At 34.8% G+C, this 12,639-nt stretch overlaps 1 protein-coding gene across 11 annotated transcripts in view; it reads left to right on the top strand.

The window, feature by feature from the left end:
* Galnt13 (polypeptide N-acetylgalactosaminyltransferase 13) overlaps positions 1-12,639 on the top strand; it is a 657,006-nt gene that overhangs the window by 356,723 nt on the left and 287,644 nt on the right. For all 11 annotated transcript variants that reach the window (XM_063283608.1, XM_017591676.3, XM_017591675.3 and 8 more), the window contains 3 exons: positions 3,532-3,698; positions 4,832-5,039; positions 7,411-7,581. In XM_063283608.1, coding sequence (XP_063139678.1) covers positions 3,532-3,698; positions 4,832-5,039; positions 7,411-7,581 — 546 coding nt within the window. The remainder of the gene's footprint in view (positions 1-3,531; positions 3,699-4,831; positions 5,040-7,410; positions 7,582-12,639) is intronic.

The raw sequence follows: 12,639 nt of genomic DNA on the forward strand, positions 1-12,639 counted from the left end.
TATGTCCAGAAAACTGCATTTCAGGGCTGTCCTCCTCATCCACAAGCTCTTGACCCTCTTTCACAATGTTTTCTGAGCCTTTGAAAGGTTGCTATAGATAACCGGTTCACATCTGAGCACTCACAGTCAGTTAGCATTTTGACCAATTCTAAATCTCTGTTTTAGATACTACCTACTGTAAGAAGAATGTCTTTGAGCAAATTTGAGAGCAGCACAAGTTAATGTCTATAGAGATATTAAGAAGGTATGTTGACAGCATCATACCTTCATTCCTAGTTTCTTAGCAAGATTTAACTTATCAGACGTGAACTCACTCCTATGAATTAGTAGTTAGTTAGTCTTCCCCACGATTCTCATAACATTACTGTACCAGTGGATAAAATTTATTGATACTACATAGCATCTATTTTTGGGTAAGACAACTGATACCATTTTTTTGACAGCAACATGCATAGAACCTTCTGGCACTATGAAAATTAACCATCACAGAGCAAGTTTCTTGCTAACTTTTAATTGATTTCTAGGTGCTTGCAACTGAAGCATTTGTGTCCAGGAATAGGATCTTCTCATTGAGTTATTTTTAATGTTCAAATGCCTATATTTTAATGTGTAATATAAAGGGTTTAAAACTTGTTAACTCTGCATGGCCACATCACTACTATTTTATTCAGTATCTCTGTGATGGAAAGTAATACAACAATATTTTTGAAGTCATAATAAGATGATTCCCACATTGATTGAATATGATTAAGAGTCACAGACACAATCTTAAAAGTATCCAAAAGAATCCTTTGGTTGCTGGTTTGATGTTGGCTCAAAGGAATAACCTATATAAAAATCAAAACAAGAAGAGAAAGTGGGAAAGAGCCTTAAACTCATTGGTCCAGGAGGAAATTTCCTAAAAAGAACTCCAATGCCTCAGGATTGATAAATGGAACCTCATGATACTGGAAAGCTTCTGTAAGGCAAAGGACATAGCCAATAAGACATATTGGCAACCTACAGATTGGGAAAAAAGTCTTTACTAACCCCCCATCTGATAGAGGGCAAAGATCCAAAATATGTATAGAACTCAAGAAATTAACCACCAAAAAAAAAAAACAATGCAAACAAAAAAATGGAGTGTTGAATTAAACCAAGAATTCACAGCAGAGGAATCTTGAATGGCTGAGAAGCACCTAAAGAAATGTGCAAAGTCCTTAGTGATCAGAGAAATGAAAATTAAAACCCTGATGTTCCACCTTATATCAATCAGAATGGCTAAGATTAAAACCACAGGTGACAGCACAGGTTGGCAAGAATGTGGAGAAAGAGGAACACTTCATTGCTGGTGGATTGCAAACTGGTACAACAACTCTGGAAATCAATTTGGAGTCTTCTCAGAAAATTGGAAATAGATCTAACTGAAGACCCAGAAATATCATGTACCCAAAAGATGTCCCACCATTCCACAGAGGCATGGGTTCCACTATGTTCATAGTGGCCTTGTTTCTGATAGCCAGAAACTGGAAACAACCAAGTTGTCCCAGGACAGAAGAATGGATACAGAAAGTGTAGTTCATTTACACAATGGAATACTACTAAGCTACTAAGAATGAGGACATCCTGAGTTTTGTAGGCAAATAGATGGAACTAGAAAGTATCATTCTGAGTGAGGTAACTCAGACGAAAATGACAAGTGCAGATTACTGTGTATGAGTCAATATTTTCTTAGTTGCCATTTAGAATTTCAAACAGGAAATTCTGATTTAAAGGAATTACTTAAAAATAATAACTGACAATTGGGTAGCATTTATTAACTGTTCTGTTTAAGGCAGTAGCTGTTGAGTGTTGGCGTCTCTTCACATTGTTTGTATAACTTTACTTCAGAGATGATAATGACTATATTGTCATATTTGGTACTTGGCATGCTGAAGGTAATGGGAGCTTTTGATGAGGCGGAGAGTACAGGATTGAAGAAAATGGTGGGTAAACACTTCTCATTTACTGAGATGGCTTTCTCAGTTCATTTAGTGCTGAACTGCCTGGAGATAGAAGTGAGAAGATGATGAAGTACAAGAATGTTGTTTGAACACTTCCACAGAGTGGAGAGAGCTATAAACCCATCACATTTTCTTTTTTCATATGCACACTATCTACTGTATTGTAGAGCTCAGTGCGTGTTTATTTTCAAATAAGCTTTTGCAAAACATGTTAGAAATGGTATGTATGGTATATACAGATGCTCTTACCTGACTAGTTTAGGAGGTTTCACTGATTGGATGACATTTTGGATTGTTTTGAAAGAAAAATGTCCTAATGGACAGTTTCAATTTTATTTTATTGTTTGTCTCCACCTCCTATATTTCACTGAACGCTTTTTCCTTCCCTGTGGACAAAAATTATTTCTAATAATACGGCATTGTGTAATATATTATCATAAATTGCAGGAGTTCTGGCATCTTTTCATGGAATTATTTTAAATTTTTACTTCTTAGACTATTTTACATTAAATATGTCCTAGGGTGAATAAGCTTCTACCTCAGCTTCAGAAGTCCACTGACACATTTCCTAGTCCATAGTGAAGAGGATTTAAAATTACATGACAGACATTTCTAATGGTTGAAAACTTGACAGAGGAAACGGCCATCTGCATATTCCATTTCAAGGTGGCTACTACAAAAATCAAGCCCTTTTGAATTTTTGAATTGAGGGCCTGTGCAGTAAGATCTTGGCCCGCCTGAATTTGAGAACACTTTCGACATTGTTTCTTAAAAAATATTAAATTGTAAAATTAGTGATAATTTTCATTCAACAGCTTATTGATCCATCTGCTCCTGAGGCTGGCTGCAAAACAGGACTTCAGGCTCCATCTCAGACTTAGCAAATTAAATCTGTGTTTTAAGCAACTCTCTGGTGGTATTTGTACACATTCGAGTTTGGACAGTACTGGTAAACAAATTCTTTCCCATATGTCTAGAATACCAAGGCATTGTAGGAGCCACTGTCCTCACCTTCCTTTGAAAATGGAAATATGTTACTGTTTTCTCAAGTGCAGTGCAAAGCTTATTTTCTTAAATCTTGTGAGAGATAAATAATCTCAGCCTTACATGCTTTAAACTGCACAGATTTGTGTCTATTTATACCCATAGAGCTTTTTGAGCTATGTATTTTTGTAAATGAAGGAATAAAAAATGTTTCCGGTAAATGAATTTGTCTGGTTCTATTGTATCTAGCATTCTTAATTATTTGACAGTTTAAGAATATTATTTTGGTTTTTCTCAGATTTTTCTTAGAATTATGGAAATCATGCTGCTTTGTTCCCTGCAGGAGTTAAAATAAAATATTGGTAATTATGCATATTTAACTTTCAAAAGGCCAAATGATTACTCATAGTGCTTATAAAAAAGGAAAATTATTCCAGATATTCATAAATCAGCTCCTTGGTAAAGGACTTTGAAGTCTGAAGTTTTATTGTTATGAATATTCCTACTGAGGAAGATCAGGAAAAAACATGAATTTATTATGATCACTATCTTTGCTTTTTCTCAGCTGCAAGACTAAAGTCTACCCTGATGAACTTCCAAACACAAGCGTCGTCATTGTATTCCATAATGAAGCTTGGAGCACTCTACTTAGAACTGTCTATAGTGTCATAAATCGCTCACCGCACTACCTGCTCTCTGAGGTCATCTTGGTTGATGATGCCAGTGAAAGAGGTATGCTTCGCACATCTGTAAACAGGGATCATTTTTATAGTCAGAAAGTAGCTGGACTAACATATATCTTGATGTGTTGCATCATTTAACTGATGAGCTTTTTTTTTTTTTTTTTTTTTGGTTCTTTTTTTTCGGAGCTGGGGATAACTGATGAGCTTTTAATTCGTGCAGTTCTCGATATTCATAAGGGAAATTGGTCTGAAGTTCTCTTTCTTTGTTGTGTCTTTGTGTGGTTTAGGTATAAGAGTAATTGTGGCTTCGTAGAAGGAATTCGGTAGGGCTCCATCTGTTTCAATTTTGTGGAATAGTTTGGATAATATTGGTATGAGGTCTTCTATGAAGGTTTGATAGAATTCTGCACTAAACCCGTCTGGACCTGGGCTCTTTTTGGTTGGGAGACCTTTAATGACTGCTTCTATTTCCTTAGGAGTTATGGGGTTGTTTAACTGGTTTATCTGTTCCTGATTTAACTTCGATACCTGGTATCTGTCTAGGAAATTGTCCATTTCCTGAAGATTTTCAAATTTTGTTGAATATAGGTTTTTATAGTAAGATCTGATGATTTTTTGAATTTCCTCTGAATCTGTAGTTATGTCTCCCTTTTCATTTCTGATTTTGTTAATTTGGACGCACTCTCTGTGTCCTCTCGTTAGTCTGGCTAAGGGTTTATCTATCTTGTTGATTTTCTCAAAGAACCAACTTTTGGTTCTGTTGATTCTTTCTATGGTCCTTTTTGTTTCTACTTGGTTGATTTCAGCTCTGAGTTTGATTATTTCCTGCCTTCTACTCCTCCTGGGTGTATTTGCTTCTTTTTGTTCTAGAGCTTTTAGGTGTGCTGTCAAGCTGCTGACATATGCTCTTTCCTGTTTCTTTCTGCAGGCACTCAGCGCTATGAGTTTTCCTCTTAGCACAGCTTTCATTGTGTCCCATAAGTTTGAGTATGTTGTATCTTCATTTTCATTAAATTCTAAAAAGTTTTTAATTTCTTTCTTTATTTCTTCCTTGACCAGGTTATCATTGAGTAGAGCATTGTTCAATTTTAAACTCTGTGTATGAGATTGGTACTGCCCACCCTTTGTTTTGTTCTAGAATGTCTACAAACCTTGCTCATACATTCCTGTTCCGTGTTGCAGATTTCCTCAAGTTGACATTAGAGAACTACGTGAAGACTTTAGAAGTGCCGGTGAAAATTATCAGGATGGAAGAACGCTCCGGGTTAATACGCGCTCGTCTCCGAGGAGCAGCTGCTTCAAAAGGACAGGTCATAACTTTTCTGGATGCACACTGTGAGTGCACCTTAGGATGGCTGGAGCCCTTGCTGGCGAGAATAAAGGAAGACAGGTAGGGAGCCCTGTGTTAAGTCTGCCAGGCTTACACCTGGACCTTTGAGGGCAGCTCCAGCTGTCTATCACAATGCCTAGTCGGAAATGCTATTTTCAGAAGGTTTATTTCATATGCTTCAGAGAAAAGGCAGTTTTCTTATTTTGAAGATGAACACCCTATTGATTCGTGTTAAGCATGGGTAAGTGATTAAGAATAGGCAGATGATACAGTGAAAAATGTTTTGAGCATTTACGGGTGAAGTTAATCATTCCAGTTTGACAGCATAATATGTTGTAGGAAATTTTCAAAGCACCTTTGGTCCTCCCAACTCCCCTGTGCAGGGATTGCAGATGTTCTAACAAACTTGCTTATGTTACTGGAAGCGCAGAGAATAATTTAGGCCTTCCCGTTCTCTCGGCAGGGTTTTCTTCATTGCTTCTGTGCTTTCAGTAAGTCTAGTTCAACTTCATCTCGAAGTTCTTGACACACACACACACACACACACACACACACACACACACACACACACACACACACAAACACACACGACTTCCTGAAATAATACTCTTTGTTTAAAAAGTAATCAGAGCACAGTATAATTTTTGTAGCTACTCATAAGTGTGGCTGCTAAATTAGTGTAATTCTTATACCTAACAAAGATAACAAACATCAAATGGTATCTGATGTGTTAAATCATTACAGAACACTTCCTTTGCATGGCCATTTCATGCACAGTAGAAGACCCCAGGATTGAAATTTTTAATTAAATGCGCAAAACAATGGATTCTAGTATAAACTAGTTCAGACTCATCACATAAATGGCAGGATCTGCTACTTGCCATGAAGATAAATAGAGGCTATCAATAAAATGAACCACAAAAGTTCAAGAAGCCAGTGGGACCCTCTTATTCAACTCAGTACAGTATACAGCTAGTAACAGTTTGTGTATTGTGCAGTGCCCACAGGAGAATGAGGCTGACAAAGCAAAATGAGCTTAGAATATTCAGTATATTTTCTGGTAACATTTTGTACATTATACTCTTCTTTAAACATGTGTTTCATAATCAACTTAATATGTTTTTAATGTAATGCTTCAGATTTCCATGCATAAACCATTTGTTTTTATTCTAACTCTTCATTTGCATTATACTTATATATAATGAGTCTTTTTGTTTCTGATTATACATTTTTACATTGCCACAACTAGACAGCAAATGCGCTCAAGAGAATTAGATCTGATTTCTCCCCCATTAAAAGTTAAATGATTAAATCCAGTAAAAAATAAATTAATTAATTAATAAATGTTATGATTTCCTTGTAGCCAGATTCACCAAGAAGCTTTTTCAAGGGTAGGATGAAGATTAGTGATTTCAAAGAACTTCAGGCAATGGCCGAGACCGCATAATAACGAATGGCAGTAATACTGCAGAAACAATCGTCCTGTTTTGCTTTCCATATCTACTGTTGACTTAGAATGTGCATGGTACTCTGTTGTTCAGAATTAACTACAATCCATGTCATCTGGAGTAGACTTGAACATTTCCTCATAGAGAAGTTTGGTGGTTGACCCGTAGGAAACCACTAAAACTACATAAAGGCAAGAATGGGAGAAGCTATGAAATGGATGGGAAAAAAATGCCCAAAGAATACCTATGTGAAACATCTGTATCCTAAATCAACTCACAAAGACTAAAACATCTTGACTATCTTTAGTATAGGAAACCAAGGTAGAGCACCTACACAAAATAATGTCTTCTATTAACACAGTACCTGGACTGAGATAGCAATAGACTGTGAATTCTCCGACTGCTTGATGCTAAGTGTGCTAGTCCTGGTGTCCTTCATAGATTCTGTTTATTGGTATTAATAGATCATGATTTTTAATTTTTGTTGATTGTTTTCCTATAGGGAATTTTCTCTGTGACAAGGTTTCCTATACTCTTTAAACTAATTTGATCTATTTGAATTGTAAAACCCAGATTTAATCCTGTCTCATTCACTCTTCCTCCCTGTATACTATTGCTTTTCAGTGGGTTATAGCTGAGAATGATGCAGAACATCAAAGCAACTTGACTAATCATGCTGTGGGTGGTTGCTTATGAAAATAGACAGTGTTCATCCTGCTGAGTTAGTACTTAGAATGCATTCTGAAATCAGCTCGAAGGTCAATTAGAATGTCTGATTAGATTTCACATCATAGCATTAAGGTAAAGGTGAAGAGGAAAAGCAATCTTAGAGGAAATGGTTCAGCAGAGAATAAGAATAAGATAAAATTAAAAGCATAGTGGGGTCATAAAAATAATTAAATGTTGTTACATTATATATAATCAACTTGAAGAGCTAATGTAAATTGTCATTTGTCTATGAATCGGCTTTTGTTTTTCTACAGGAAAACAGTTGTGTGCCCAATCATTGATGTTATTAGCGATGATACCTTTGAGTACATGGCTGGTTCAGACATGACTTATGGTGGTTTTAACTGGAAGCTAAATTTCCGATGGTATCCTGTCCCTCAAAGAGAAATGGATAGGAGAAAAGGAGACAGGACCTTACCTGTCAGGTATGCAGGTCATTATTTCCAGACTAGTCATATTTTTATTCTTATGTTAACCAGAGAGCATTGTAAGTTTGGTCTCAATTTTTAAAAATGCTTAGAAATATTTACTATTTTCTATATATTTTTGTCCTTTACACAATCATATAAGAATGAATGACAATGCTGAGTAAGGTTAACATGTGCAAACTTGCATGTTGATATGAATGCCAGGAATTTTAGATTCTTTGTGTGTCTTTGAGTGTGAGTATGTGTATATATATGTATATATGTATATATGTATGTATGTATGTATATATGTATATATGTATATATATTTTAAATTATACATATAATTTTAATATATATAATTTTTAAATACCTTAATACTTCAGATGAATGTGGGTAATATGAAATGTTTTTATTATAGTGTGAGTATTCTTAAAAGTGAAGTGACCAAAATGTTTTGATAAATATTCTAAACTTATTACTCTTAAAATTTTATATTCCTTTCACAATAATAGAAATAATAATTTGGAAAACTTTAATGTCTGAACAAACATGAGTGCTTTTTTGGTCTAAATTTTTAAAAACCCCTTAATCTGAAGCATTTACAGTGTAGTACATATTGCTCTTAGTGTTTAACCATACACATCATCATTTTCTACAAGACCGATCACTCACTTAAATAACACTAAAATATATATGGCTAATATAAGTCTTTTGCCTCCATCAAAAATCAATTATCTAAAAATACAGAAATATTTTAATATATTATATTTTAAAAGATGAATTTAATAAATTACTATTCTCTTGAAAAATGTGAAAATGTTGTAATCTCAAAAAAAAAACCATATATATACTCTGATCTGTGCAATGCCTGGTAGTCCATTATCAGGCAGGGTATGTTTAATTCCTAATAATATAACACATTGAATTAAGATTAAAAAGAAAACTCTGGTAGTAGAAGAGAACACTTTAATTCTATGTTACTGAACACTTAGATAGGAAAATTGTTAACATTTTTAGATGTACTACCATAGCTAGAAAAATGAGTTTGACCCCTAAAAATTGCAGATCTATTAATATTGAGTGTACATAAACCTACAGTTTTTACATGCCTTATAATCTTCAAATCTACCTATCCTGCTTGTCTGTTACATCAGCATGCTGAGGATATATAATAACTCCAAGATTTATTAACAATGCTCTTGTCATATATTCTAGTTTTATTTAACTTTTAAAGTTTTTATCCCAATTAAAAATCATCAAACCACTTCACAGACACACACACTTAAATATTGTTATAATACAATAAATTGAAGAAATACATACTCAGAAGAAAGTGGTGTATCTAAATGTGCTTAAGAAAACTTACTGAAATACAGTAGTAAAGGCATGTTTTACTTAAGCTTCTTATTTCATGTTGGAAAGATAAAATTAAAGCAGCGAGCAGTCTGGGAATACGTAACTAATCTCATTCATAAAGAAAATTAAGTGGCACAGGAAGCAGCCTCCTTTATTCTCATCTCTTGCTCACAAAAATACAAACAAACAAACAAAAAACAATGAAAGTCATCAAGTCATCAAGCACACTGCATATTAAACTTGTTTGTGGTTTTGATAAAAAAGTATTAGAACCAATCAAATGTATTTATTTTCTTTATGGACTGAATATTACTTTTTTTTTTCTAAAATATGATGAGTGGAGAAACCTCAATGTCTGCTGAAGTTTGATGATTCCTGTGGCAAAAGGTTAATTAATTCATGAGCGCTGTTGTAACAGCAGGCAGGTAATTTTCATCAGCAGTGTTGCAGAGTGAACTTTGTATTTCTAATTCATTACTTGGAGATGTGATCATTTCTCTCACCTTCATGCAAACAGATTAATCATTCTATGTATTGAAGATATTGAGGATAGATCTTCTTCCCCACTTGATTATTCGAACTGTGAATAACTAAAGGGATCAAAATGAAGTTGAGGTTTTAGTTTTATTTAGAACAATGCTTAACTTAAAATGTCCCTTATTGGGGCTGGGGATTTAGCTCAGTGGTAGAGCGCTTACCTAGGAAGCGCAAGGCCCTGGGTTCGGTCCCCAGCTCCGAAAAAAAGAACCAAAAAAAAAAAAAAGTCCCTTATTGGCAGAACTTCTTAGTTACTGTAATTGGCTAGTCATCATGTAGATATACAACTATGCAACTGCAATTATAGTTCGCCAACTTTAACTAGTGACCTAAACTCAGATAGGTTAAAGGTAAAATGCATAGTAGCGATACTATACCATACCACAGTATGGTTTTGACTATATGCTACAGTACTCTTGGCTCTAGTATTTTCCGTTATAAAAGGAAAGGGGCATACAAAGATGGAGTTTGGAGCCTTTTTACTTTTCTTTAATCACTAAATGTTCTTGAGAGCATTTTGCTTCTCAATGGAACAAGACAGTAACTAGCATTTTAAGTTTGAGAGCCAGATCTAGCAACCTACGTGGCAAACATTACTGCCTTTACATGCCTAGTTTTAGTGTTTCATATTTGTAGAAAACCACCAACATTGAAATGAGATGTTTGAAATAAAATTTGGTTCTTGTGGCTATGGTAATCTCCTGTTAAAATGGCACAACCTTTCTTCTTGTCTTCTTGTCAAGGGAGCTGAGTAGAACCACCTATACACCAGAGGCATGAGAGCTTAGCGCTATCCTTGTAACTTATATGACTGTCTCCCTGACTCTAAGCTTAAGGGTCAGTTGCCATTTAGCTTCTTTATTATGCTTAAAGAATTAAAATTTATTTTAGCACCTCTGATTCAAATCATCATTAACTGTGGCTATGGCCATTTACTTTTCTGAGTCTACTTCCTTTGAATTGATTTAAGTTTCAAGAAAGACATTGAACATATTAGTTTGTATGAATATACGTATATATTACCCATTGAAATAGACACCGCAAGCATGGTTGCCCAATAAAGGCAGCCCCGACGAACTGACGGGTCCCTGAATTCAATTTTGTTTTTTTTTGTTTGTTTGTTTTTGTGATAAAATACTTGACAAAAGGCAACTTAGAATAGAGAGGGTTTACACTGCTCAAAATTTCAGATTACAGTCCATCATAGCACGTGTGTCAAGGGATGAGAAAATAAAGCAATTATTCACATCACATTTACAGTCAAGAGAGGAAAGTAGGGAAGCCAGGCATGTTCTCTACTAGTTTTATCTTCTTTTATGTAGTCCAGCATCCTGAAATTAGGAATGGTACTGTACATTTTGTACATTTTGAGGCTGAGTCTTTCAACATCAATAAAGTCGGTTAATAACATCCGGCCTAGGCATGCTCACAGGACACCCTGATCGTCACAAAATCTCATTCCTCTTTTTCCAGTGATTCTAGGCTGCATCAAATTGACAACTAAAACTAACAATCACTGAACTAATAATATGGACTTTCTTTCTAGCACATAACTTTTTAGTTGATTTGATTTAGATGTTGAGATGAGTATGATCCTGCATTGAAATATATATGTATGCACCTTTTTGGTCACAGTATTGGAACCTGCACATGTTAAACTCTCACAGCAACCTCTTTTGTAGAGTTATTTATTGTTTAAATTGTTACAAATTCTAGATGAAGCAAAAGGAAGAATATGCAGGATATACCTATGCTAATACTACAGCAGTGTATATTTCTGGGTTAAGTCTTATAGATTGCATTAGTATTTCAATTAAGCTCTGTATGCAGCCCTCAATAGACAGTTATAAAGACACTTGGTTCCACGTTAATTTCTCACTGATTAAAATATATTTATATAAGACACATACTGGTTATTTCTCATCCATATAACATTTTACCCTTCACATCTTGTTTCTCATTTAGTTGCTATTAATATTCTTAATATAATTTCTTTCATTCTTCCATCCATCACACTGTTAAGTATATTCTGATTAGAACTGAAGAGCTTTAAGTATTTATTTAATTCTTAGTATTATAATTAATCAGACACCTAGATTTCATTATCAGCTTTTATTCGGTACATATTTTACTTACTTTTATTTCCACTATTAGTAGCCCTTAACTGATAGACGGTTATGCTTTATTTAATTAGAATCATATTTGAGTAAAGACTATAAAACAAACTTGATAATTTGATTAGTAATACCTTCAATTACAAGTGTTATGCCCTCTTTTTGGAAAGATAAGAATTTCTCGAGCGCTCTATGTACACTATTCCAGTGTGCTGTAAGGGAAGCAATGCCGAAGCTAGTTTTGGGGAGAACTATGGTTCTTTCCTTAACTATAAAACTGAAAACTATTCTTTCTGCCTTCTTTAAATTATGGAAGTATTTAAAAGTGGCACGAAGTATTAAGTGAGAAATATCCTTAACAAGAATCAGAAATTGAGTTTTAATTTTATCCCTGATGATAGGAGGTGTACTCACTGCAGACTCAATGTGACAAATGTATAAACACATAAGAAAGCATAAGACTGAGGGTCCCCAAGGCAGTCTCTGTCATACTTCCTTCTAAAGCTTCTCTTCAGCGGTACTTAATCGTAGTTTAAATTTTGCCATACTGTTCATTAGTGTTTTATGTCATTTAGGTTGGGGTCATTTTATTATTTGGTGTTGCATAAAAACTTTGATTAGATGCTGCTATCTTCCCAGCTCATATCCTACATTATACAGCAAAAACTGAAGATTCATTTTGTCACTGTTGTTTGTTTTCTGCTTCACTCTGTTTTTGAAATGAGGTCTCTTTTATCGAAGGTCAGCTATTAATTTGTTAGGTAGCTGAACATGGTTTTGAATTTTTTATGAACATCCTGCCTCCACCAAGGCAGTGCTAGGGTTATACATGGCATACGCTGTTGCGTCTGATTTTTATGCAGAGATGCAGACCAGGGTGAGTTGCATGCTAAGCAAGACCTAAACCAAAAGAAGACCAACGTAAGCTTCCAAAGAAAAACTTGAACCTGAATTCTTATTCACATTTATCTGTTCTTTTCCCCAAGTACTAGTAATAGAAAACGAGACTTGTACTTTATAGGCAAGTGCTCTGCCCCTGAACTACACCTTCGGTCTTTCTATTCCA

This window comes from Rattus norvegicus, chromosome 3, assembly GCF_036323735.1.
Source record: "Rattus norvegicus strain BN/NHsdMcwi chromosome 3, GRCr8, whole genome shotgun sequence".
NCBI classification, from domain to species: Eukaryota; Metazoa; Chordata; class Mammalia; order Rodentia; family Muridae; genus Rattus; species Rattus norvegicus.